Here is a 27,747-nt window from a genome sequence, read left to right as displayed (position 1 = left end):
CGAGAAACACGCAACACCCTCCTTCTTTTGGACAGCGAGAGGCAGCTGGAAGTTTGTAGTCCCCGCTTTACTACTTAAAGAGACTTTAGGCCACAGAGCGTTTTATTTTGCCCGAAATAACTGAATCTTATATCTGTATTTGGAGAGTTTATTACGAAGGCTTTGGAAATATTGCTTTTCAAAAAAAAGAAACGAGATTAACCCATGTGTATCCAAGTGCCACATTACGCACCGTGACGCACACATGTTTGACTGTACTACAGTTGGTGTCATTTGACCCGATCAAGGTCACAACACTTAAACCAAATATGCAAATGGGAACGTGCTCGGACTATCCCTCCGTCTTAAACCCTAAAGTGTGCGCCCTGTGGTCACAGCCCAGTCCCGTCTAATCCCCCTCTCCACTTTGCACCCTGCGCTGGTATTGTCGGGCAGAACGATCGGGGGTTTCTGTACAATCTCCCGTGACCAATGAGCGGGGTGCTGTCAGGGGTAACCACATCTGTCAACCGTTCTCGGCCAATAAAGAGCGGAGCGAGGCGGACCTCAGGTGCGCGCCTCTGCGTCCCCTTGGCACCGCGCCCGGGAGATGCTGGAGAGACACGGCGAGCTGCCCCGTGGCGCAAAGAGAGTTCCCGACCGTCACCGAGCCCCGTGTCTAACTCCACCACCACTCTGGCTCCGAGACTTATGGCGACCGCCACGTCCAACCACTACGGCGTGCTCACCGCCCCCAGCAGCGCGCCGCCGCCGCCGCCGCCGCCGCACTCGGAGTCCGAGAGCATGCAGCAGGCGGCCGCGTACAGGGACGCGCACACGCTGCTCCAGAGCGACTACGGCACCCTGCCGGGCGGCGGGCACCCTCTCAGCCACGCGCACCAGTGGATCGCGGCGCTGTCGCACGGGGGCGACGGCGGCGGGGCGCCGTGGCCGCCCAGTCCCCTCGGAGAACAGGACGTGAAGCCTGTGCTGCAGCACGACGGAGGCGGCGGCGGCGGCGGCGGCGGAGGCGGCGGCGGCGGCGGCGGCGGCGGCGACCGGGAGGAGCTGCAGAGCCAGAGCTCCGCCAGTCTGCAGCAACAGCGACACCCTCACCCCGCGCACCTCACGCACCACACGCATCACGACGCCAGAGCATGGCGCACGAGCACCGTCGCCACCACCACGCACATCCCGGGCATGGCGACGTCTGAGGGTCAGGGTCTGGTCTACTCGCAGTCCGGCTTCGGGCTGATGACCGGCGGGGAGCAAGGGGCCATGCATCACCACCCGCTGCGGGACGAGGAGCACCACAGCCACAGCCCGCACCTCAGCGAGCACGGAGGGGGGCCGGGGCCCCACCAGCACCACCACCACCACCAGCAGCACCAACACGGGGGCCACCAGCCGGACCACTCGGACGAGGACACGCCGACCTCCGACGACCTGGAGCAGTTCGCCAAGCAGTTCAAGCAGCGGCGCATCAAGCTGGGCTTCACCCAGGCGGACGTGGGCCTGGCCCTGGGGACCCTGTACGGGAACGTGTTCTCCCAGACCACCATCTGCAGGTTCGAGGCGCTGCAGCTCAGCTTCAAGAACATGTGCAAGCTCAAGCCCCTGCTGAACAAGTGGCTGGAGGAGGCGGACTCCACCTCGGGCAGCCCCACCAGCCTGGACAAAATCGCGGCGCAGGGGAGGAAAAGGAAAAAGAGGACCTCCATCGAGGTGGGCGTCAAGGGGGCCCTGGAGAGCCATTTTCTCAAATGTCCCAAACCCGGGGCGGCGGAGATCAACTCCATAGCGGACAGCCTGCAGCTGGAGAAGGAGGTGGTGAGGGTCTGGTTCTGCAACAGGAGGCAGAAGGAGAAGAGGATGACCCCCGCCGGGGGGCAGTTACCCGGAGGAGAGGACCTGTACGGGGACACCCCTCCGCACCACGGTGGGCAGACCCCCGTGCAGTGACCCTGACAACACACGGACCCTGACGGGATTAACAGTGATTTTATTATTGGGTTTTTTTTTTTTTTGTTTGTTTTTTTTGGGGGGGGGATGGGTGGGGGTGGGGTGGGGTGGGGGGTGGGTGGGGGGGGGGGGCGTTTGGAATTAGACCCAGAGCTGGTGCTGATGTTGCGCCAGTGGACACAAGCTGGTGGGAATTTACTGTGGAGCTCAAGCACTAAAAAAACAAAAAAACAAAACTGAAATATCACGGAGCTCGCCCAGCTCGGTGATATACAACGCGTTTCTATAATATCAGTGTTTCATATGATGTATTATAAAAAAGAAAGGCATAAGAAGGAGAAGGTTCTGCGCAGGCACGGGGTGTCGATGGAGGACGCGCTCGCTCGCAGTCGTCGGTGTGGGTAAATAAACGCCATCTTTCCATCACAACAAAGCAACAGGGGTTCAGCAGCTTTTTTGGGGGGAAAAAAGGAATTACATAGCTGCTGCTGCTGCTGCTGCTGCTGCTGCTGCTGCCGGAGCATTTTTGTGTCTACGCCAATACCAGCCAAATGCAATACCAGGATATATATGGATTTATTATTGTTATTATTATTATTGTTATTATTATTGTTATTATTTGCCATCACGTTTATTCCGTTCAATGCTAACATGTGTATTTTTTTATTAGAAATCTATTTAAGGTTTAGCAATCAGACAGTATTGTTAAGTAATTGTTGACGCTGGAAACCACTGGAAACATGTTATTCCATCCCATTATTGGCAGCTACTATTTATTTGAAACCCAGTTTTTGCCTATAGCATTAAGACAGGGTTTGTGCATTTTTAGAATCGAATTCTCTCAAAGGGACACAATAATGAAAATATTAATAATATTGCTAATATTGATAATACTACTACGACAACTACTACTACTACTACTAATAATAATAATAACAATACTGATACTACTACTACTACTACTACTACTACTACTACTAATAATAATAATAATAATAATAATGATTATAAAATATCATAATATAAAAACTATATAATAATATTATAACAATGACAATAATAATAGGCCTACTATTAATAAATCCATATATTATACTATAGGGTCATTATTGGGTTCCAGTGTTCACTTCAGCATTCGTGCCAATGCCTAGTTTAGATCATGTTTACATGACGTGGTATCCGTTATCACTGTTCTTCTCCAAATGCTGTGATGAGAAAGCTCAAGACTGAACGAATGGATTTCTCAAGCCTGTCCATTTTTGCCTTCCTTTCCTAAGAAGAGACAACGGAATATATTGTTACCAGCTTTGGCCTCAGTGGCTCCTATCGATTCACTCAGAACTATCCGTGGGATGTATCTTCATGCGTTTTGTATGGCTTTATTTGTTGGTTTGTACGTTTGTTTGTTTGTTTGTTTGTTTGTTTGTTTGTTTGTGGGGTTTCCTCTGTGAGTCTGTGCCAAAGCACAAACACACGCACGTGCTCTTGTGCCACACAGATCCTGTGATCAATAACCAATCAGCCAATCAGAGCTGATGCAGATTTCCCTTTTCCCCCCATTTTGCTGGGGTTTATGCTTTAAATTCAACAAAACATTTGGAAAAACCCAATTTCAGACCAATTCTAGATGACCACCCATTTGAGTGGGATATGCCCAGAAGATGAATGTTATTGGACAATTTTAAATATTGATTGAGGGGAAAACATACAAATGTAAACAAGTCTTTGCAAATGTAAGAATATTTCAGGCCGACAATCAATCAACAAAACAATTTTCAAGGCGAATTTCAAAATGCCGACAATTAAAACCGTTTTCACTGCAACTGCGGCATAATATTGAGAATGTTCATTGCATCATTTTTGGCAAATACGGCCTATTATTTAATATCAAAACAATCTTTAAATCATGGAAGATTTTCCTTGTTCATGAATTAAGGGAGATTTCAACGAATTTGCATTGGTCTACAACCCCGATTTCCAATTTGAAATTCCAATTGCATGACAATTAAATCCCTGAAATCCTTGAATTTGAGCTGCCGAAAAAAAACAAACAACAACAAAAAAAAACAAAAAAAAAACAACAACGTTGACCTGAAATCTGTGACTCCGAACAATTGAAGGGGGGAAAAAGAAATGAACAATTGCACAATTTCTATATTGCTTTTTTTGTCATTAAAACGTATTTGTTTTCTATAACCATTTTGAAGTCTTCGCACGTTTATTAAGCTCGCAGAAATAGCTGTGACCGCAAGGAATCTGTGTTTGGACTGCAGCCCCTCTGTGCGTGTGCCTGCATTATAATAATGCATCTTATTCGGTGTATTTTCGATAAGGGTTTATTATTGTTGATTTGCACACACGTTCTCCATGGCTGGATACATAACTGAAGCTGTGGAAATGTGGGTCTTTTTATGGCCTACGGCATTTTAAGGCCATTGCAAAAGAAACGGTGACATACAACAAAGGCTTATTTGGCAACAGCTAAAAAAAAAACCCAATACCGATGAAAAGTTTAAATCGAATAGAATTTCTTTCCCTACAGAGACTAAAATGTCTATAGGCCAACGTAGGCCTGTTTTTGTTTTTGTTTTTTTTGTTTTTAAAAGGAGGAGGAGACAATTAATATAAAGCCTCTCGGTCTGAATGGGCCTACACGTAATATATCTAATCATATAATCTACAACAACATTTAAAACACCACTACTAACATTACAAAAGCAACTGCCTCTCCTTCAACCGCCACTTCTACTACTACCAATAATAATAATAATAATAATAATAATAATAATAACAATACCAATAATACTAATAACAAATGCTACAAACACTACTACTACTTATAGTAGTACTACGACTCCTGCTACTGATAATAATAATTATAATAATATACTGACAGTAATGATATAAATAATGATATAATAGTGATAGAAATAAAAGTGGTGATTATTTAACAATGATTATTTAATAACAATAATGTTTTTTGTTGAGGTTAAACGAAAACCTTGTACTATTTGTTTCATCATATGGATTGATATTGGATTTCCAAAGGCCCGCTGGGGCCATCTAGTGGTCATTACTGGTACGGGCCACACAAACACACAGTGGCGTCCACGTCATTTATTTTTTTTTTATTTTTTTTTACAAAATGTCAGGAGATAAAATCGGTAAACAAGGATTAGATATCATTGGGTGTGATAATCTACCATCTCTCATTCATCAGTCGTGACATTTGTGGCCGTGTAATGCTTTATCTTGTCGAAGAATCCTATGGTTCAGTGGTGACCCACACAGGTATGATATGTGGAGAGATAAATTAAAAGATGAGATTCATTTATTTGTGGAAAAAAAAAAAAATTCTTCACTGAAAATAACTCAAATCCGAAGTTGTGATGGTATTCGTTTTTTAAATGTGGCTTCCAATAACTGTTGTCATTCAAATTTTCAATCTTTCCTTCGTCTATACCTTATGCGACCCTACCATGTAGTTGTCATCTATATGTTGTTATTTATAGGCAGTCACAGGGCTGTGATCTTTGCTTTCCAAAAAAAAAAAAGAAAAAAGAATGAATCTTCTGGTTGCTTTTCTAAACTAATTTTATTTTTAATTGTAGTGTAAGATAATCAAAACGATGGATATTTCAAGCACATGAGTGGCGTGTCTGTGGCTTTATTGGGTTCTTAAGGTAATTATCCGCCTGGTTTAATTGAATTGGCATGAGCCATGCTGTTTAAAATGTACGTCTTTCTCTGCATCTACGGTATATTGTACAACACATGCTAAAAAGTGAGAAAATAAGACAAAACATGTGCGTGCATATGTCTAAGGGTGTGTTAAGTACACTATATGATTGTGTGTGTGTGTGTGTGTGTGTGTGTGTGTGTGTGAGAGAGAGAGAGAGAGAGAGAGAGAGAGAGAACAAGACAGCTCTAAATACTTCTCTCTGGAGGACCATGGAGCCTGGATTCTCTCTCCATCGTTTGCCCTCACCACCCTCTGCATTATTCACATTACTACACAGACACACACTCACACACACACACACACACACACACACACACACACACACACACACACACACACACACACACACACACGCATGAAAATACACAACGACATACTGTACTGTACATACAAACACACATGCAGACTCATGCAGATACACAAACATACCCATACACACACACACACACATGCATACACATACACACACTCTGTGTATAGGGCTGAATCATGAGCCCTATACGTGTGTGTGTGCAAATCATGCATCCAGCCACGTGCCAGCCCTCCCCCCCCACACACACACACACACTCACACACGGAGCCACAGCTTCCAGCCTTGCCGCCATGTGCCATCCCTGACTCACCAGGGCTGAATAGCGACAAAGCGGAGGTTGGGGCTCGGGAATCATTGTCCGCTCTGGATTGTCGTAGCTGCGTCGTGCGTAAAGAGGATCTCACGGGCGGCCCAGACAATGACCACAGAAACAACGACGAGCCACAGTCATCAAATCTTATCGCTCTGTTTACTTTTATTCGTCCAGTTTCCCTTTCCATCTGCTTTCTTTAACTCACCCCCCCCCCCCATACACACACACACACACACACACCCGCATTACAGTGGGGCCTTCTCTCTTTCCTCTGACCTCTATTACTCCCTGTTTCTCCAGAGCTCTGGCGCTGGCACAAAGAGAAGGGCACAAAGCTAATCCTTCAGCATTGTGGGGCAGACTCAGTATTGTCATATGGTACGGGGAGAGGGATTATGGGAAAGATATGTTCCAAAGTACAACACATGCCCCCCACCCCCCGCCTGCCCAAGGAGATGGGAAATGTGTTTTGTACACTTAATGGAACACATTTGAACAACAAAACAAACAAAACCCCCAAATAAAATACCACAGCTATTTTTAATGAAATATATGATTAATCCGTCATCATCGTACAACCTTTTCATCCATCAGCTATTATACATTCATAGGAAGATTTATTTATTTATGTTACAGAGTTTTAGGGCTTTTTAGGTCATGTACACATATTGATTTATATTTCTCTTTTGGCTGACTTATTTACAGTTTGACAAGAGTCCATAATGGTTTTTTTGTAACGCACACAACACGAACAGACAATGCAATATGGCTTCTAGCTTCTACAAAGCAGATATCTCGATGAGGGTGTGACACAATGGGGCGGTCGTGACCCTTGACCTTCTGCTGCGGCGTGTACACTGACCTGGACAAGTTGATATGGGAGAAGATGCTCTAGAGCAGCTGGTTTTCCTCTAGATGTCTTCATTGTGTGACCAAGTCATGTTAAACCTTCAAAAATGCCCTCAGTGAATGCCTTACTAATTTTGTAACATCAGGATTATTTTTATTTCCTAATCACAAATAGTGCTTGCTATACAGTAGATAATGGACTTTACAAATGGTTATGACAGCATAATTATTATAATTTTTTTTAACCAAATGGCAGCTTGAAACATGGCCCACACATGCACTTAGAACAATGACCGGCCTTTTAAAAAAATATAAGTCGCTTTCAAGTGACAACATGTTGACAGAAGGTGGAGAAACGCATACAATTTTGAAAAAAACCCAAAACATTTTCAAGAGAAAACTGCCACAAAAGAAAATCAATAAAACTAATTGAGTCAAAATGAATCACCTTATAGTGGAAAGAAATCCATACATTGCCATTTACACCAACATAATCCTTATACCTGAAACCAAACAAAAAAAAAATACATATCTGATAAATAGTAATCATATAAAATATAAATAATATACTGGCACTGGCAGAAAAGTAAACATCTACAGGAGTCCATTCCCACAAAGGCTGAATCCTGACATTGGCTCTGATGAATAAAAGGCAAAAAACATGCAGGCAAGGAGTTTTTTTTTTAAGACACGGAATTAAGTCGTAGTCGATATTCATCTTCATCACAAACAGACACACACACAGTCTCAGACGCCTTCATCCTCCCCTTCAGTGTCATCGTTGTGGCTCCATGACATCACTTTGCTCAACCTGTTTGTTCTGCCGGAACGTGGTTATAAAAGCAGCAGAATCCCTGACATCTTTGGCAGGTAAACACGATAAGGTACAAAGAGGATCGTTGTAATGAGAATGTCCCGTCACACAACCATCGTCAACCAGATCCCGAACGTCGTTCGTAATGATCCTCACGTTGTCCCTTATAAAGTCGGCCATCAGACGGCGCTACAACAGACGGTGAGATTCTGTGGCTTCACAGTTGGCGAATCGAAAACCACGGCGGATCCCCGTCGACCCACCCAGGGCTCTGAGATGGATCCACAAAGGATGCCCCTTTTCACATCACGCTCTAAACCGTAGCAGTTTGGGATAATCAACACCTTCAACTCATCATCATTTATTCTTATTTATTAATCAAAAATTTGTTTTAAGCCGCCGCTCACCGTCTGCTGCAACCAAAACACTTTTCTATTCTACATGGTGACCATTTCTGCATGAATGTCTATGTGTGTGTGTGTGTGTGTGTGTGTGTGTGTGTGTGTGTGTGTGTGCCTTTAATGAAGGAATAGGAGTACTGTGAATGCTTGTGCCCGTGCGCCACTATACATTAAATCTAAGCGGCAGATGACTCATCCATGCACCATATGGCCTCCAACACGGAACTCCTCGCCGCACACACGTCATTTCCACCCGCACGCGTCGCGGCGCCGCACGCGTTTGCTGAACGACAAACACGCAGTTCGATTTGCGAGCCACCGCCGCCGGGAGCGAGGAGCGACCGCGCTACGGAAAGTCAACCCGATAACAACGACCTCTTTTGATCCATCCCGTCGCAAAGAAAAAATGCTATTATTGCTTCCTGTCGGGTTTCGGGAACAATTCCTGAACCGTTCCCTGTCGTACGTGTTCACTCTATTGCTGTGATCAACTCCTGTCAAACAACGCCGAGGGGAGTTTCACCAGAATATGTCAAAAAGATAAAACTGCTTGGATGAAAAAGGCGGAAACGTTGATTTTTCAAGATCAATTCGCTACATCTTTGCATTTCTATCTTGTTTTATTTTCTGGCCTGAGGCACGAGCCAGCCCATTGCATCCCAACAACAAATGTAAAACCAGGCGGCATTGGAACGTAGATACTCATTCATCCACAGAGGGACTAAAGGGAGATTCTGTATGGGCACGTACCAGCCATGCACACAAACTATTTCTACATGATTGATTCACCCGCCCTAATTGGCTGAATGCATGACTTTTCCAAACCTTATCTGTAAAAATAGATATCCAGATAACGTCAGCAGATATAATGTGGAATTGAAAGATTGGTGCTGACCATCAGCACTATCCCAACTGTGTTACTAAAACCTGCTGAATTAACTTTCCTTAAAGTGGTCACAATAGGACGTGACCCTTCACAAGCTCAAAGTGATCACACAACTAGCCAGCATATTTAAGATGGGTCCAAAAAACTATATATGACCTTCCAGTGAAGGTCACATATCGGTTATGTCATATCTTGTGTATACATATATATCTGGGTGGTTCTTAAAACGGTCAATAGCTACCAAAGAATTTGGCCATCGCAAACAAAACCTGAAAGGCCTTTTTAAGAGAGTAGCTCACAAGCCAAGTGGGAACAATACGACATTTTAAGACTATATGTACACACGCACATAGAGCAATCCATCAGATCTGGGTCAAATTGGATCATATAACATACTATATAGAGTAAATTCCACTGTAATTCATTCCTTGTATTCCTGTACAGCTCCCCGCATTTCAATATGGACACAATATTGAACACCGGAGTTCAAATTGCACTAGTCAAAGGTTCAGTACCTTCTCTCTCTCTCACACACACACACACACACACACACACACACACACACACACACACACACACACACACACACACACACACACACACTACAGTGATAGCTATGGTTGACACAGGATTTACACATACACACACGTAGTTGCCATGGAGATGGCAGCGTGAAGACAGGCAGCAGTTTGGACTGCGGATGATCTTGGCCAGTTAGAGGAGTTCGTCAGCAACGGCGTCATTTACTCCTGTTTTTGTTTTCATTGCTAGTTCTGCCTCTCAAACTCCTCCTACTATTCTGTGTGCTCTGTCCTTTCTGCTATCTACCCCCCCCCCCACCCTTATAACCATCTTCTGTATATTTTCTTACTTTTTGTAAATCCTGCTACTTCTCAATTCTGAACTTCTCCACTTAACACAGGCAAATAAACCAGCAAGAAAATAAACCCCAATGGTTAATTTTCGGCTCCAAGGAGGTAGGGGGCGCCATACGTCATCCTATAAGACCCTCCCTCCTTGCTCTCACTTGTGTTTGGTGTTTTGTCTTGGTTCGGCTACGCGGTGTGTGTGTGTGTGTGTGTGTGTGGGTGTGTCTGTGTGTGCGTTTGTAGCCATTGCGTCAACACTTGAGCTGCTCCATCTCGGAGCACTCGGTGTCCATGTCGGAGTCGTAGAGTGAGTGGCCCGTGTGGTCGCTATTGGGCGATGACGGCTCGGCCGCCGGGTGTGTGGGCGGCGTCGGAGTCGGCGAGGCTGTGTTGTCCTGGAAGGTGTCCGTGCGTGAGTACAGGCCCAGGTCGGGCAGCTTGGAGGGCGAGTCGCTGTCCTCAGTGGTGTCGTAACAGAAGTCCTCCAGGTCCACGAACCACTCGGGCCAAAAGCGCCGGCGGATCCGCTCGCAGTACATGGCCAGGTTGATCAGCTCGCCTGAGAGACGAACATACAAGTCAGCAAGGGAACTCAAAACATCTAGTGGACAAGAACATCAAATATAAAATACATTTGTTTCAAATTGCATGGAGGTCATGGAGCTTTTGTCCAAGTGTAGAAAACATATGCCTACTTCCTGTTTATGTGGCAGCTTTCGCCAATACCTTTGCACATGAGGTTGCCATATTGGTGGGACTTTCAGAACTCTTTTGATGACTTAAAACAATGGAGTCCAAGGAACAAAGTCTGTTTGGTCGAAATTGGACAAATGGCCTAGGAGGAGATAGGAGGAGCAAAAATTTGTTTTTCAAATAATTCTAAATGGCAGACCATGTGCAGCTTTGGCCTGTGGCGTTGGACGCATGGTCTGATTGGTCAAATATATTAGATTTCGACTATTGGAATTAATATCCATCAATGTGCCAAATTTTGGAAAAAAACAAAAAACGCTGAAGTGGAACATGGTGAACAACAAAAAGTGGCATAATGTGACAAAATCATTGACCACCACGACAGAAGGTCAAGCATGTCCGATGTTTTCGAATTTTCCTGCCAGCAGGATGACAAAGTGCTCTCTGGTGCACATATCTGTATGTTAGCATGGCTAAGAGAAGCGGAGGAAACCGATTCTGTGCGGGAGGCACGGGGAGACGGTTAGGTGGAAACCGAAAGCGATTCAGATTACAAGTCCGACAAACTGATCTACGCTGGAATGGGTCCACAATCGCTTTTTCTTTCGCGCTTTTTCTTATTTTTATTTTCGGAACACAAGACCGCCAGCATCTCACAAAGCGCTTTTGTTGCCATGTTTATTGACAGTTTGTTGTCTTGGCCCATCCCTCCAACGACCTATGAACTCACGCAACGATTATTGGTTGGGGTCATACTTATAGTGTTGCCAGTCTCCCGACCAAAACGGGGCCACAATTTACGGCACTATGATTGCCTAATCTGACATGGTGACCATCGTGAAAGACAAAAATATTGTGTAGTCTGATCCCGGCATAAAACATACCATCATTTCAATATCCATAGTTTTCAAGGTTCTCTAGGGTTCTGTGAAACGCAGAACGAGTTACAATTTTCCGAGTTTACATTGAACGCGGCATCGGCTCCTCCATTCTCTCATCGCCAAATTCTATGCGAAGCAGCTAGGTCTACACAGTGCAACTCTCCGAATGTGAACAAGCATCTAGAGAACTGGACTTAAATAATGTCGGATGATGATGTGACAAAGGGCCTCGCTCCTCATACTAATTCCAGTGGAACGCAGTATCACTTCCTACCGTCACTCATTACAGTTTTCCGAGTTCCCTGGAACGCAGCATCACTTCCTACCGACACGAGTTACACTTTTCCGAGGTCCCGTGGAACGCAGCATCACTTCCTTCTGTCTCTCGTCTCGACCTGATACAAAGCTGGAGTGCTTTCTTAACTTTTGATTGTGTGGACAAGAGCAAACACCTTTTGTAAATGCACAACTTTTGAGTAACCAATAAAGCCCCTTCATGATGATGCCACAAAGTGCTCTCCTCCACTACTTCCGGTCCCTCTGCTTACTTCTGGGGCCTTGGCTTTGCTACTTCCGGTTCCTTCCACTCCCATTGTGTTTTTTTTACTAACTCTTCCTACACATATGGTCTGTTGCGGATCAAACTTGGACCATAGCATGTCTGGACTGCTCCAAATACAAATCATTTTCATTTGTGTCCGTGGGTTCAGTGGTTTCTGCGCGGCAGGCAGTTCAAGCTGGACCCCTAATAAAACCAACAATAACAATAGGGTGCTACACACCTTCGGTGTTTGACACCGTAATAATAATCATTGATGATCTCACCTTTGATCAGCTGCTCCGGCCGTGTTCCAGGCAGCGTCCACATGGCAGGAGCCAGGTGACTGAACACAGCAGCATCTACTGTGGAAAGCTTTGAACCCATCAGGTATTTCTTATTCCCTGAGACGGCACAGAGTGAAAAATACAACAACTGTTTAGTGTCTTCCCTTTCCTTCACATCTCGGTTCCTAGCGGTACTACAAAAAAAAGGTGGTGCTGATTCAGAGGAAGTTTCCGACAACATTGGGAAATACTATCTGAATTACACTCGTTTCAAAGGAAGTCAAAACACAGCAGGGTTTTGACTGCTCACGCTGGCAAACAGATGATTTCTATTCACAGAGTGAGCTGACTTTTCTTTCCAGAAGAATAACATTAACAGTCAGGTGTCTGTGTCCAGGTGCGTAGGGCTTTGTTTTCACCAGAGGAGGTCAGCGTGCTTTGATTTTCTGCGTTGTCCAAACTCAAACCTACGACAACCGGTCACGATCACATTGGAACGAGAGGGGATTTTTGTTTTTTTGCAGCAGCAGAGCAGCTGCAAGAATAAGAGTGAGGAAGGTCGTACAACCAACTGAGTGAAGATAGAGTAACCACATATGAATTAAGATGTATGTATGCCAACATAGATATGTCCTAAATGTAAAATGTGAGAATAAGATATGAAAGGCGTAATATAATGGTCCTGAATATAGGATACAAGAGGGGAGGGATGTTTGCAGCAGTGCTTCTGCAAATGTCAATGATCCACTTGTAAATAAAGCAGATACAAAAACTACAGGTATGCGAGGACAACAAATAGTTGCGATAATTGTTTATCTATTGTAGACTTTTTATTTTCAAGCATCATTATTGTTTCGTACCGAGCAGTGTGGCCAGGGTGCGCATGTCCTTCTCCATCAGGGCGTAGACCTCCTCCCTGGAGAAGCGTCCGATGCCGTGGCCGTACATCTCCCGCTTGACGATCCCGCCGGTCAGGTGACTCAGGATCCACTTGAGCATCTCGCTCAGCGGCCCGCTCACCGACAGCATTTTCTGGGTTTCCTCCAGGTTGTCCACCCACTGGCAGTACGCAATGGTCCTGCAAGGCAAAACAGACGACACACACTACTTCCACTTCCACTATGAAGAATAATACGGTTGATATCCCGGCCACGAGGACACCTCCTGTTTCACCTCCCTCCAAGCAAAGACATGTATTATTTATATGCAGAGCACGACCATACCCTACAACACAAGAAGGTCTGCAGGGTTTGGGACCCATGTTGATTTTGAGTTTGTAAACTACAGACCTGCTGACGGTATTCTAATCCATGCTAAGCTATATCAAATTTTATGATCTGTTTAGACAGTTGTTAAGTATGGAACGAGACCGGGGAAGTGAGATGAAGGAGAAATAAAGCTTTTGAGGCTCCTGACCGTCGATGAGTAAAAGGCATACTTGTGTTTTGAGAACAGGTAGATGTGGAGTTGTGTTTTTAGATATAAAAAGATGAAATAAACAATTTTAATTAGACTGAACTTTATTTAATTCGTATTATGTTGTCTATTTGTTTCAAATGTAATTGAATTCATTTACACCTGTTTTGATATCTGAATGTGATCGGGCTTACATGTGGTGATTGTTATTGTGTTGTATTGCCTAACATGACTTAATTGGAAAACAATTTCCCTCACAGGGGACAATACATTTTCTAATCCGATCAAATTAATTTTAAGACTTAATTGGTTTCAAAATAATATTTGGTCTGTGTTGTCAGAGTCAATTCCAGTTCAATACACTGAGAAGTCTGAGCTCGACCCTACGACCCTATATATCCGAAACTATGGTGTATGAATTGTATTTATTTTACTTTACCAGTAGAAGTGCTCCTCCACCATCTTGGTGATGGCGCGGGACACAGCTCTCTCCTGCGGTGTCAGGCTCTTGTTGAGGCTCACGCCGAGCCGCTCCTCCAGGAAGTCCACGATGAACTCGCTGCCGCAGACCTGCTCCCCGTTGTACTCGATCCATGGCATCTTCCCCTGCGGCGACAGCTTCCCGTCAAAGTAGTTCTGGGGGAGAAGGAAGGAGGAGGAGAAGGAGAAGGGAATAAGAAGTGTGTGTTATGAAAGATTAAAATAAGTGTTTGTGTGAGTGTGTCCGTGTGCATAACATTAGATAGGAGAAGATAACATAAGACAAGAGCAGTGCAAGTAAAAATAGAACAGAGAACATTTTTAAGGAAATAAAATATATGTTCAGTAGGTGGCAGTTATACTAAAGTAAAGTACAAATAGCACACGCATGCATGCACACACACACACACACACACACACACACTATATACTGTATATACTGTATTTACACCGATCAGCCACAACATTAAAACCATTGACAGGTGAAGTGAATAACATTGCTCATCTCGATACAATGGCACCTGTCAAGGGGTGGGGTATATTAGGCAGCAAGTGAACAGTCAGTTCTTGAAGTTGATGTGTTGGAAGAAGGAAAAATGGGCAAGTGTAAGGATCTGAGCACCTTTGACAAGGGACAAATAGTGATGACTAGATGACTGGGTCAGAGCATCTCCAAAACAGCAGGTCTTGTGGGGTTTTCCTGGTATGCAGTGGTTAGTACCTACCAAAAGTGGTCCAAGGAAGGACCACTGGTGAACTGGCAACAGGGTCATGGGCGCCCATGGGCTCATTGGTGCATGTGGGGAGTGAAGTCCAGCCTGTCTAGTCCGAACTCACAGAAGAGCTACTGTAGCACAAATTGCTACAGAACACACAGTGCATCACAGATGGCTGCGTATGGGGCTGCGTAGCCTCAGACCGGTCAGAGTGCCCATGCTGACCCCTGTCCATTGCCGAAAGCACCTACAATGGGCAGCTGAGCATCAGAACTGGACCGTGGAGCAATGGAAGAAGGTGGCCTGGTCTGATGAATCACATTTTCTTCTACATCATGTGGACGGCCGTGGTTAGGGTCCGACCCGATGGTGCATCTGTGGGATGTGCTGGAACAACAAGCCAGATCCATTGGGGCCCCACCTGGCAACTTACAGGACTTAAAGGATCTGCTGCTAACGTCTTGGTGCCAGATACCACAGGACACCTTCAGAGGTCTTGTGGAGTCCATGCCTCGACAGGTCAGAGCTGTTTTGGCGGCACGAGGGGATATAAAAAAAAAAAAAATATATATATATATAAAAAATAAGGTGGAGATAGGAGTTAATAATATAGGTGATAAGATAGGTGATAATAATAGCAATGGTAATAATGGAGTACTACTACTAATAACACATTTTATTAGTAGTAGTACTCTAACAGCCAAAAAGAAAAAACATTTAAAGGGGGGATTAACAAAGGGAAATGTATGGCTTTATTAGTGCTTGAGGTTTTTTTATGCTACCTTTCTTATGTTTACACAGAGAAATGAGAGGAGGTGTGGAATAATTTTAAAAGAATAAGAATTTATGGGATGGATCAAAGATTTGGAGAATGGAAAAGAATATATGGGCTAGAAAATATGAGGGTATTTGTGTAACAGAGAAGGAGCAGAGACATGTGGTCCTCTACCTGGTAGGGCAGGTCCAGCATGCGGAGGTAGGTCTCCATCTTGAGGCAGAATGGGGAAAGGGACGGTACACCAGTTTTGGGCCTGGAGAACTGATGGAGGATGATGGCATCTTTAGAGTCCAGCTCTTCCTCCTTTCTGGATTAGCCAAAATTGACAAAACGAAAGATATAACTGTTTGAATAAGACTTACTTTAACATAAATAGGACTTGCAAAATGTTGTCAGTTTTAAGCTCCATGTGCGGAGGTCCTATATGGCTCTGCATTTGTGACCTGAATATGTGGCACTTTCTCTTTTCTATGCACTGATGCTCTCTAATAATTTGAGATCGCTCAATAATGAAAAGGCTATCAGGGAGATATCTCCACTAATAAAAACAAAGATCTATGTCAACCTGGTGCATACAGTACATACCTTATATATGAATTGTGTTAAACAGCATTCTTATATAACTGCTAATCCTTCTTATTCAAAAATCTAATTTTGTCTGTATCTTTTAGATGCACGGCGGCTCTTTAGTTTCTAGGGGATACATCAAGCAATTCGCAAGCAATGCAAGTCCGCTGTCTGCAGTGAGCTTTCCCGCAAGTTGCAGCCTGAGGTCTGCCCTAGGGCATCGACAAAATTGCTGTAAAAACAAAGTTCCATGTTTTCACCACAATGTGAAAACAAGGAAAGACAGAGCTCAAGCATCCAGATAGTGGAATACAAAGAAACGAGACACCACCTGCTATGGCCAATAGCCAGTTGTGGAAAATTCCAGGTTCAGAAAGTACAAATCCTGCAATGTTTTTGCTCTACCCGTGCATTGATCCGGCTGATTCCACTAATTAGTTGGACCTATTTGGCTAATTTGTAAATCCACACGGGTGACCAAAAAATCCCAGAGCGGAAATGTACTCTCTGAACACGATTTTTTTCACCTCTGCCAATAGCAAGGTGTTGATGTTTGCATAATGTAGATGCAAAGAGGACTTTCAATTAAAAATGCTGGAGCGCTGTCCACTTTGCAGTGGTGCTGAAATGCAGTCTTTGGTGTAGGATCAAACACATGCATTTACATTGGCACGATAGCATAGAAAGAAAATGAGGTCAGAGATAAATTACTTATAAAATTACAAGTGGACCACACTAGAGGCCACAACAAGCCATTGCTCGAACAATAATAAGGGCTTTAATAAAAACAAAAAAACCCATCATAATCAAAGTGAAAGATCCTAAAAAACACTAACAGAAATTGAAGTAGATTCGGATGTCAATTTATGAGCATATAGCACCCGATTCACCAACATGTCATTCAATTGTTCAGCGGGCCAGTGCCCCTGGGTTGCAGGTGGTGGTGACCTGTGGCAGTGCTTTGAGGAGAACGGCCTCCAAAACATTGTCTTAGAAGGGCGGAAAAATGTGTGTCTTCATCGACACGCTCGATGTCACACGCTCGGTGTGACATTTGTATCGCGACCGCAGTGCATTCGACAGCAAAACTTGAATCATCACACACTCGGGGCGACATGTTTTGGGCTCCTGTGGAGGCCTAGTGGTTTGAAGGGCCGCCCTTGAGGTGTTGACGAGTGAAAGTCACCCTTTTTACACTGCGGATTCCCACAAATGCTGAGGAAAGAAATGACCAAGCGGCCTGGGATTAATGTGTGGATGAATAAAAAAAAAATAAACAACTAAAAAAAACAAAACGTTGCTCTTGTTTTGGTAATGACCAACGTGAAGCCCGAACCCTTCCCTTAAACCGACATTTTCCAATCTGACCATCAGTGGGATCTACATCCACACAGGATGCAGGGGGGGGCGGTGGGGGCAGTGGCGTCACGCTCCACTCACACTCCACTCACGATTTCTTCTCCTCCACCTATCTGCTCTCACCCCGCCCATCCGGATCAGAATAACGTCGCCAGTGGAAATACAACCACCTACAACCGAGAAACCCCGGCTACAGGGGTGTCAACAGCGGATCCGGGTCGTCGCCTTTGTACAACCGGTTGCCTAGGTGACCGCACTAACGATGCGGGGCATTTTGGGGTACCTGATGGCCAGCAGCTCGTGCAGCAGGTAAGCGGCGGCCGCGAGCAGAGCCCCTCCGGTCAGATAGAGCGTCTTCCGCCACCACGAGTCCGAGCCCAGGGCCGACATGATCCCGCCGCGGTCCTGCACCGGATGGGCGGCGACGATGCACCCGCAGAACGAGAGCCGCTCATCGGAGCCCAGGAGGCCGAGGGAGAGGCTCCGGTCCCGGCCGAGATCAACCGCACACGACGGCGTCCAGGCGAACCCGACGCGCCAGTACATCCTCTTTCCGCCGCGCTGTGGCAGGCCGCGGCGTCATCGGTGCCGACGGGCCGTCGAGCTCCGGGGGGTCGCGCGGGGGGAAAGGCCGCCGACGAGGAGCATCTCGCCCGGTGCTTGTCCCCGCAGCGGGGTCGGCGTCCTCCTCCTCCTCCTCCTCCTCCTCCTCCTCCTCCGCCGCAGCTCGCTCCAGCCCCTGCCGGTGACGTCACGTGACGAACACCGCCCCCCAGTGGACAGTAGTGATTCAGCAAAAAAAAATAAATCGAACCAAATGAATACGAAGTAGGAAACAAACGCAACACGTTGACGTTAAGACAGCTTTGGTTTCCTTAACAACCTTTTAAAATAATTTTCACGAACTTTGAATTATAAAAGACAAAAAAAGCCATGTTAAAGCACAATTCTGTCTCTGCTCTTCCCCCTTTAAATTCCAGTTGAATTTGCACCTATAACAATTGCAAAATATATATTTAAATGCCATAAATCTAACTTTGGGAAAGGCCTCTGAATGGCAAGGAAACCAACCCAACAAATGAGCAAATGCAAATTCACAATTTTGTTTTAAAGTAAAATGTCAAAAAGCTGCTCGGTCTGATTGCTGATTGGCTGCAGGTCAACAGAGAAAAAAGTTGGATTAAAAAAAAATGCAATTTATAATAATGTGTCAATTTAAAAGATGTTTTATTTTGTCCAGCATTAAGTAATATTCAGGAGAATGGTTACAAAATTGTACATACCGTTCCTCTTAAATCATTCCTGCTCTCCAAACACCAGAGGGATGCTATAACACAGGGTCTCAAACTCAAATGACCCAGGGGCCACTGGACAGAGCTCTCCCGAGGGGGGCCACGTTGAACATCAATGGAAAAATGTACTTTTCCATCTTAGTGAATTGCCTATTAGATAGATATTTAGACAGACAGACAGACAGATATACAGATAGATAGATTATATTATTATTAACCATAAACATTAAACTTCTGTGTCAACAATTCACATTCTGACAAAAATAGGAAATTAAGGAAATCATTATTATAAAAATTATATGAAATAATTTGATGACCTGCTGTAGCCACCCATCTCTTGCTCAGGTATGCGGCCAAGTCCAGACTTGGCTCAGGGAGGAGGACGCCCCTGCTAGGCATAGTCCCGCTAGTGCCTTGAAAGAGGGAAGAAGGAGAGGAGAGAGCGATGCCACTGGCCCACAGATAGGGCAGGGCAGGGTACCTGTAAAGGTGGGCCAGGTGCGATGACCCACATTGTATTTTGCATATGCATATTGTTATATTCTATTTTATTCTGTTGTATATTCTGGAAACATTAAGTAAACTTATTTGCATTCATTTTGCAATTAAAACTGATTTTATGGTCAGATTTAACAATATGTTATAAACATATAGCAGGCCGCATCAAATTGTGTGGTGGGCCAGATGTGGCCCCCGGGCTTGCAGTTTGAGACCCCTGCTATAACATCATCACGTGAAGCAGGAACAGCACATTGAGAGAAAATGGATATGGTTTTAAGATATAAGGGGTATAAAAACACACTCTACTTTTAATTGCATTACTATAAGGTCCACTGTTTTGATCAAGCAGGCCTGCTATGAGGTGACACGTGGTAAGGTGGCTTACAGGCCCCAGAGCCCTTGTTTAAGACCGTAAGAGACATGGCGATTTCTACTCACCAAACCAATTAAAGAGTAAAAAGTAAGCCATTTGGGTTTCTCACAACATATATTTTATTACAACATACATTTCAAAAGGATATACAAATTCAAGTAATGCATTAAAAAAAAAAGTAAAATGTTTCTAGTACTGGTAGAGAGATATGAGGTAAAGCCCTTCATTTTTGCCTTTTTGATTAAAAAGTAAAAGATGACAGATGGAGGCTGGTTGAGGGGGAGAGAAAACACCAGAAGGCAAGACACACTGGGCAGCCTCTAACTAGTCTCAGTGGATTTGATGACTTTTTGCCTAGAAGTCAGTTAACATGATGCCGTAGAACAGAAAACTGTAACATCAAAGTGGTCTTCAGTATATTACCTACAGAAATACATATTTGAATGGGAACAACTTAAAAAGCAAGTAAATGGAAGAGCAACATCTCCTAAATTAAAGGTGTTACAGTATACCCCTGAATGGGACAGTGTGCTTTTATGAGGGGCTTTCTGTAAAACAGCAGCTTTTATTTCATAAGGCATCCAAGCACCTTGTTTTGAGTGCAGCCATGCACACACGCAGCTCCCAATGTATTACACCACAAAGCTGTACAAACATTGATTTGAATAGTCACAAATAATGCTGCAACTGAATGATTAAATAAATGGTAAGGTCTGGTATGGGAGAAAGCAAAAAGAAAAGCCAGAATTGAACCATTGCAGACAAATCGCAACTAAGCTTGATTGGGCTTTAAGACGGCACTGTAATAATTAAAATAAAAGATTAAAAAGAAACAGAAATGGTTGACTACAATGCATTGGTTTCAATCTAAAGCAGAATAATCGCAAATACTGAAAATAAAATAAGCTTTGCCGCAGGCAAAAGGAATCATGACAGTAAAACAAATGAGGACCTTTTACTTGAAGCATAATTAACTGAACCCATGATTCCATCCAAGTAATTAGGTTCCTCTAATAGGCAAAAATAAAAAGTAAATCAATATCATAATAAGGCTATTTACAATTGGGAAGAGGGCGGTGTTGGGTGTAAGCACGATTCTCAATAAATCTAGATGTTCAAAGAGCCATTATGTACCCTACACAGGGATTTATAATTCATAATTAATCTTGGGTTTTATCCTGCCAAAATCAGAGACCCACACACCAGGCCGAGTCTGAACAACTTTCGAGTCATTTCACCCTCACAGACACCAGAAGAGAAGACTACTTGTATAGTCCCTGAGGAATGGAAACACGCTTAAGACAGTCCACCCGCACTCGCACCTCCACAGTACTGGCAATCAAGTTTTCTGTGATCCCCCGGAGCTCCGCCTTTCTCCACAGCTGACTCGCTCCCCGAGACCGTTCAAGGATGTCAGGATTATCGCAATAACATTACATCAAGTCGTTTCCGTGAAATCCCTTTATAGACATGTAGCCGACAGTTCGCGCTCTTCCCTGCGTCTTTCTATTCTCGTCCGGTTTTGTTTCGCTTTTGGAGCCAGGAAGATGGAATTGTCTTTGACGACACAAATGCCGGAAATCTCCAAACTGATTCTTCACCGCAGACATCGTGGCGGCCAACTTTTAGGGAGAGGCGGTGGAGGGGTAGAGGGGCTGAAATGGCCGAGTTAAATCAGAATCAGAAGGTTCAGGCCAAGGGAGAAGAGACGTCTTCTTCGGTTCACATGCAGAATATTTCCAACTGGATCACGAAGGTTATGCTGAGAGACGATATTAAATGTTCATCGTCGTCAACAGGATGGACGCCATGTGCCGCCTAAGACTGACTGTAGGAGTTGTTCTGGTTGCCGTTGGAGCTCTGGTCGTTCTCACTGAAAACAAAGCAAAGACATTTGTTTGAGATGGTAGATTGGGATCTTAAAACAAAACAGCAAGTAATGCTCAGAGTATTTTTTTATAGCACTTTATGACTATCACTGATTTGGAGAAAGCTTGCTGCAACCAACTGCAAGTGGTTGATGGCGAAATCGGTGAAATCTTTATGTATTTGTATATTTACCTGTTTGGAGGTGGCTTTGGTTTCGGCATTTTGTTGAGCACAAGAGCCATCTCTTTCCTGTCATCAAAGTTCTTCCACTGGTCATACAGCTTCAGAATCACACGGATGATTTCTAGGATCTTAAAGGGAAAATTTGAACAGGGGGCTGGTTATAGAAATGTCATTTGACATGAATATATTTTCACATGTGCGCCGGGTGAGTGGCATACAGTGCAGACTCCTAAGTGTTTAAAGGGTTTTAGTGTGTTTCTTTTGCCTTTCGTTTTTTATCATCCCCAGCCAAGAAGGCTGGGCATATTTCTTGAAAAGCTATTTGTTTTTATATATATATATATATATATATATATATATATATATATATATATATATATATATATATATATATATATATATATATATATATATATATATATATATATATAAAAATATTATTATTTTGTTCCAGTGACTTCATCAACACAGTTCAGTAAAAGTATAGCAATGTTATCTGTACACTTTCAGGCTCAAGGTTTGATTAAAAAAAAAAAAAAAAAAAAAAGGGCCAAGGGATCATTTCCAGTACAATTGTATGTGACACTCTCCATCCATGTCAACATATAAGATGTACCTTAGTGTAAGGACTCTTCTTACCTTGTCCATATCGACAGAGAGCTCTGCAAACCACTGCCTGGCGTCTTTCTGCTGCACCACACAGGCGACGTGCAGACAGGCTAGAGGAGAGAGGAGTGGGTTGGATGTGGTTTCCACAAAATAAAAAATTACATTTGGAGTCTGTAAATCCATCAATGCTAAGAGCTGCACTTAGAAATGCATGCGGATATTTCTTACCCAGGGCAATCATGAACGGAGGATAGAGCAGACAAAGGTCTGTTCTGTACGTGTCATTCACAATTCGCCTGACAAAGAGGATTACAACAGATTAATTAAATGAAATATATGTTGTTTAAATATATTCCTAGGTTTCCCACGTTTCTCCTGCCATACCAGGCGAGAGGCAGCAGCATGTCCTCCTGGCCCATATCCTGCACATACTGCAGGAGGGGTCTGTAGGGGTGGTACACAATCAGGCAGCAGTCCTGAAAGCACACACACACACACACACACACACACACACACACACACACACACACACACACACACACACACACACACACACACACACACACACACACACACACACACACACACAATCAAGTAAAAACAATACATCCAGGCTGAATTCTAAGAAACACAGAGACAGCTTTCTTAACTCACCATCAACTCCAGAAGGTAGAACTCACATTCTAATATCTGAAATAGAGACATCATTGTGCTGAACATGCAGTATGTCAAACTCATTCACTACATTACTGAGGTAGATTAGGACAGAACAAGATCCAACACATTTACATGGAACTTACTTTATTTTACATCTGGCACAAGAAATATCCTCTTGCCTAAAGGTGGCTTTTTTGGGAGAAAATTAATTCCATCAACTGAATACCCCTGCCCATAACGATGCAACATGGTGGCCTCAATGGTAGAGACAGTGCCTGCAAAAAAAGTGCCAGGCCCTCTCTAGAGCCAGTGTTTGGTGGTTGGTCTGTTCTGCGCTACAGTAGAAGAAACATGCCGATGCAACATGGCGGCCTCCGTAAAGAAGAAGAAAAATCTTTATTGGTCGCACGGCACACACGCAACATCATCGAACATCATCAGAACATATATAAATAATCCAACAGTGAAGTGTCCTCAAACTGCCGTCACCACCCACCGCCTACTCCCCCTCCCACCACAGGTTTGCCGAAAGTCAATATGAATTATAATAAGTAGTCGCAGCGTTCCACCAAGTTATATTTCATGGTGTGAAACCTCCCCTCCCTTATCGCCGTGTACTGTGCTAATATCCATAATCATTAACATAGCTTTCTGGCAGGCAACGCCTCACGGCACCACCGGTAGCTTGGTGGAGACAGGGAATAAATAACATGCTGGAGGCGCAAACCACTTGGCACCTCAGTGAGACATCCAGAGGGGTATGAAGTCGCCGGGTGAGCCGGGGTCAGAGCTACCTTCCATAGCGACAGGAGTTTTATTACTTGTGTGTAAACATTAGCTGTAGAATGTAGCAGTCTGGTCTGAAGTTACATGGCAACACAGCAACATGACGTAACATGGCCATGCATAAATATCTCTGCAGAGGAAGAAGGGAAACAATATGGACACTGGTTGCTGCCTAATAACCCTTTGGCACTGCACCAAAAACCCAGTAACACCCGCTAACACGCTAACATCTGGCATTTGTCACCAGTGGGAAAGGAAAAACCTGGGTCTCGGTCCCGGGTTCAATGACCCTGCAATAGACACTGGTTCTAATCGGTTCCACCTCCGATCGACTCTGATGTGAATTGGACACCCGGGGCGACCCACTCATTTTGGCCCCTTTAGCGGCACGATGTGTCGCGCATTGAAGTTCCGGATGCTGCCGCGTAAATAGACATGAATATGTATATGTAAGTGTATCATTCAATCATTTCATATCCCATTTCGAATCCAAAATCATAATCAGAAGTTATTGACTTTTTCCCGCATGGGGGGGGGGGGACCGCAAAATGTTGTGAGTGTGGGGATCGCTCCATCGGGACCACAGCAGAGAACACCCACGCTCCCCGCCGGGCTCCGAGTCACTCTGGCATCGCCCCAAGCCGAAGGACCGGTGCGCACACTGCTATCTGTGCTGGGGTGCTCCATGCTGCTTCTACTGTAGTGTTGGGTCATTCAAGAAAGATCCGATTCTTTTGAATGACTCAAAATTGAAAACCGCATTTCTCCTGGCAATGGGAAAGGTGTCAATCGCCTACAATTTTGGTGTGAAAACGGTATTAGGCTGTAAAACTTTGTTTCAACTTTACTTAAAGGAGAAGTAGTGCTGTTTGACTCCTAATGCACATGGTTCTAGAGTACCATTTTACTTACATGATTCATTCTGTAAGGGAACTCTTTTGGAAAGGCATAGGAAAACCTTGTTTTCACTGTATGAGAGAAGAAAAAAAAATCAGTTTCCATCACATGAATAGATCATTTGTATCGTACAAAACAAGAAGCACGTGTATTTAACAGAAAATAACTGAATCCGGTCACTTACATACGGATGTTGCTGCAGAGATCAGCCTGGTGTTGGACACAACTCCAAATTCCTGCAAAATTCCAATTGTTTTTACAGAATTATTTAATTTAACGATCTTCTTGATCATTGGTTAGACAAATTAAAATTTTTGAAAATGGCAAGAAGAAAGAAGGGAAATAGAATGCAGCTTTGTATTCAGTCAACCTTATATAGGATGAAAACTGTAACCTTTCATAAAACACATGCAAATAAATAACATTTCAGCTTACCTCAACTTTAGAGGCTAGGAAAACACAGGTAGGAGCCATCAGTACTGGGTCTATACTCTTCAGGGAGTATCTGCAAATGCACAATATAAAGAAAGGCAACTATTAGTGTTTCTCTTAGATTCTTGTGTAGAAAGAAATGTATGTGTGTTTGTGAAAGGTAAATTGCATCACAACACAACATTAAACGCATTAGACTGATCCAGGCATAATGCAATGGAATTTATAATAGTTAACATCTTATTATTCTATATACAATAACTTGAAGGTTTGGTAAAATGGCCACAATGACCCTTTGTGTGCCACCACTCAGTCACCTGGCATAAAAGCGTTTGAAGTAGACCGTTGCTGTCGCAATGACCTGCTGTCGTAGTTTCAGGTGTTCCCCTAGGGCCTGGATGACTGAAAGAGAGAGGATCGAGGCCCAAAAAAGAGAAGGTCAAAGTCCGTGCATAAAGAATATTTATCTAATTCACCCTGCTCGCTATTTTGAATTATTACAAGGCTCTGTGTGCTACCCGATTCTGATCGGCCAACAGCGGTCGGTAATTTCTGAATAATGACCACCTCCGCCTGGACTCGACGTCCCTTGTTTCAGTGGACCTTCTTGGAGGCTGCTCAACTGGGTACACTAGTTATAAAATAATTTCTGATCTAACTTAACTTCTAATATACTGTCTCAATGTATTCTTTTATTTAGCAAGCAGCTGTGCAATAAGTGGGATAATGTGTACCCGATCAGTCATTATTCTAGCTTTCCGTTGGGGTCCTGGTCACCCCGTAAAGAATTATTTGCCATAACGACTGGCTGGTGACTGTACGTTTGCATTAATTATATATAATGTTTGTTTCTGGTTTATTTAGAGACTCAGTTCCAAGTTATGACACAATGTTTGGCGCTTAGTGTCAACGGGTCTGTTATAGTCTACGCAAGCTACAAGAACTTTTGATTGTTAGAGAAGTGTAGATGCAGACCGTAACCGAACCGCGGGCCGGGGAGAAATAAAAACAAACAAACAAACAAAAAAAAAAAGTCACCGTTGGCAAAGAAGATCTGTAGTTTCCAGTACTCCTCCTCTGTGAGGAACTTGAGGTCCTTCTGGCGCTCCTTCATCAGGTCCTGCTTGTCCAGGACCCACTGCAGACTGGACGAGGAGAGAACGAGAGGGTTTCGAAGCAGCAAAATACAACCCACCACGTTTTCATCGTTTCTCCAAATTAAATTCCCCTTTTTTTCCACGACTTCGGTATCCCTGCCATCAGTACGATGGGCTGCTGCATAAACACCGACAAGGCCACGCAACAACAGTTTCTTTACAAACTGAAGCGCTTAATTGATTTCACCTTGGTTTATTTTTCACAAGCACTTACTAGTGTGAGCTTTGCCAGAAGTTCCCTGCCATGTCGCACAGGTGACAGCAGCGAAGTGCCCGCGTAGCCGAAACAAACACGACGCGAACCCTGAAGTGGAGAGCAGCAGCGGAGCGGCTACGCTAACCGACATGGGGTGTAACGTCGAGTGCGCACCGGGGAGAACAAACCACCCGCTAAAAGGTTCCGGCTTCAGAACGTTCCTCTTATATGCGCATGTAAGAAAAATGCGTTTATCTACTCACTGACATACTTCTATCTATCTATCTATCTATCTATCTATCTATCTATCTATCTATCTATCTATCTATCTATCTATCTATCTGTCTATCTCTCTATCTGTCTGACTATATGTCTGTCTGTCTGTCTGTCTGTCTGTCTATCTATCTATCCATCTATCCATCCATCCATCCGTCTATCTATCTATCTATCTATCTATCTATCTATCTATCTATCTATCTATCTATCTGTCTATCTATTTATATATCTATCTGTCTGACTATATGTCTGTCTGTCTGTCTATCTATTTATCTATCTATCTATCTATCTATCTATCCATCTATCCATCTATCCATCCATCCATCCATCCATCCATCTATCTATCTGTCTGTCTATTTATCTATACAAAGTGTGATATATTCTGTTTTTAGATGCTATTATTATTATGATTATGATTATTACAATTAGGATTATTAATACTCTAATCGTTTTATTATTATTGCATTATTATTGCCTCTGCTTTGAGTCAACCATTGCATTGCACCTAACAATCAAAGCAATTGACCTTTTCAGGTATTTAGTTGATGTTGAACAACGGGAATAAGAACTTAGCATCCGACTATTACGACTGCCACCGGCAGTTTGTTTGTTTCGCGAGAGCGTCAACGCAACTATCCAATGTTGGTTTCTAGATGTATTGTTATTTATTTTCCAT

The 27,747-nt window shown here is 43.9% G+C and overlaps 3 protein-coding genes across 3 annotated transcripts; 1 reads left to right on the top strand and 2 right to left on the bottom strand.

Moving 5' to 3' along the window:
* Window positions 1-471: 471 nt before the first annotated feature.
* Window positions 472-1,941, top strand: pou3f2a (POU class 3 homeobox 2a; the record flags this gene model as incomplete). Its single annotated transcript, XM_079996637.1, has 2 exons — window positions 472-985; window positions 1,019-1,941. 2 exons carry the CDS (start codon window positions 472-474, stop codon window positions 1,939-1,941), a joined length of 1,437 nt encoding a protein of 478 aa, XP_079852763.1.
* An 8,438-nt stretch (window positions 1,942-10,379) lies between these two features.
* faxca (failed axon connections homolog, metaxin like GST domain containing a) lies at window positions 10,380-18,389 on the bottom strand (the record flags this gene model as incomplete). The annotated part of the gene is made up of 6 exons (XM_080024408.1): window positions 10,380-10,687; window positions 12,528-12,644; window positions 13,388-13,605; window positions 14,383-14,579; window positions 16,089-16,224; window positions 18,127-18,389. The coding sequence occupies 6 exons, from the start codon at window positions 18,387-18,389 to the stop codon at window positions 10,380-10,382; spliced, it is 1,239 nt and encodes a 412-aa protein (XP_079880534.1).
* Window positions 18,390-20,112: 1,723 nt separating this feature from the next.
* Window positions 20,113-26,944, bottom strand: ccnc (cyclin C). The gene is made up of 12 exons (XM_079996896.1): window positions 26,814-26,944; window positions 26,481-26,587; window positions 25,760-25,844; window positions 25,446-25,515; window positions 25,195-25,246; window positions 25,026-25,081; window positions 23,325-23,360; window positions 23,055-23,146; window positions 22,899-22,966; window positions 22,701-22,780; window positions 22,071-22,189; window positions 20,113-21,882 (listed from the first exon to the last, which is right to left on the bottom strand). The coding sequence occupies exons 1-12, from the start codon at window positions 26,843-26,845 to the stop codon at window positions 21,828-21,830; spliced, it is 852 nt and encodes a 283-aa protein (XP_079853022.1). The 5' UTR covers window positions 26,846-26,944; the 3' UTR covers window positions 20,113-21,827.
* Window positions 26,945-27,747: the final 803 nt, after the last annotated feature.

The sequence above is a fragment of the Zeus faber genome (genome assembly GCF_960531495.2).
Source record: "Zeus faber genome assembly, chromosome: 2".
In the NCBI taxonomy this organism is placed as follows: domain Eukaryota; kingdom Metazoa; phylum Chordata; class Actinopteri; order Zeiformes; family Zeidae; genus Zeus; species Zeus faber.
The sequence above is the reverse complement of the archived record's forward strand: the minus strand, read 5'-3'. Positions and strand labels throughout refer to the sequence as shown.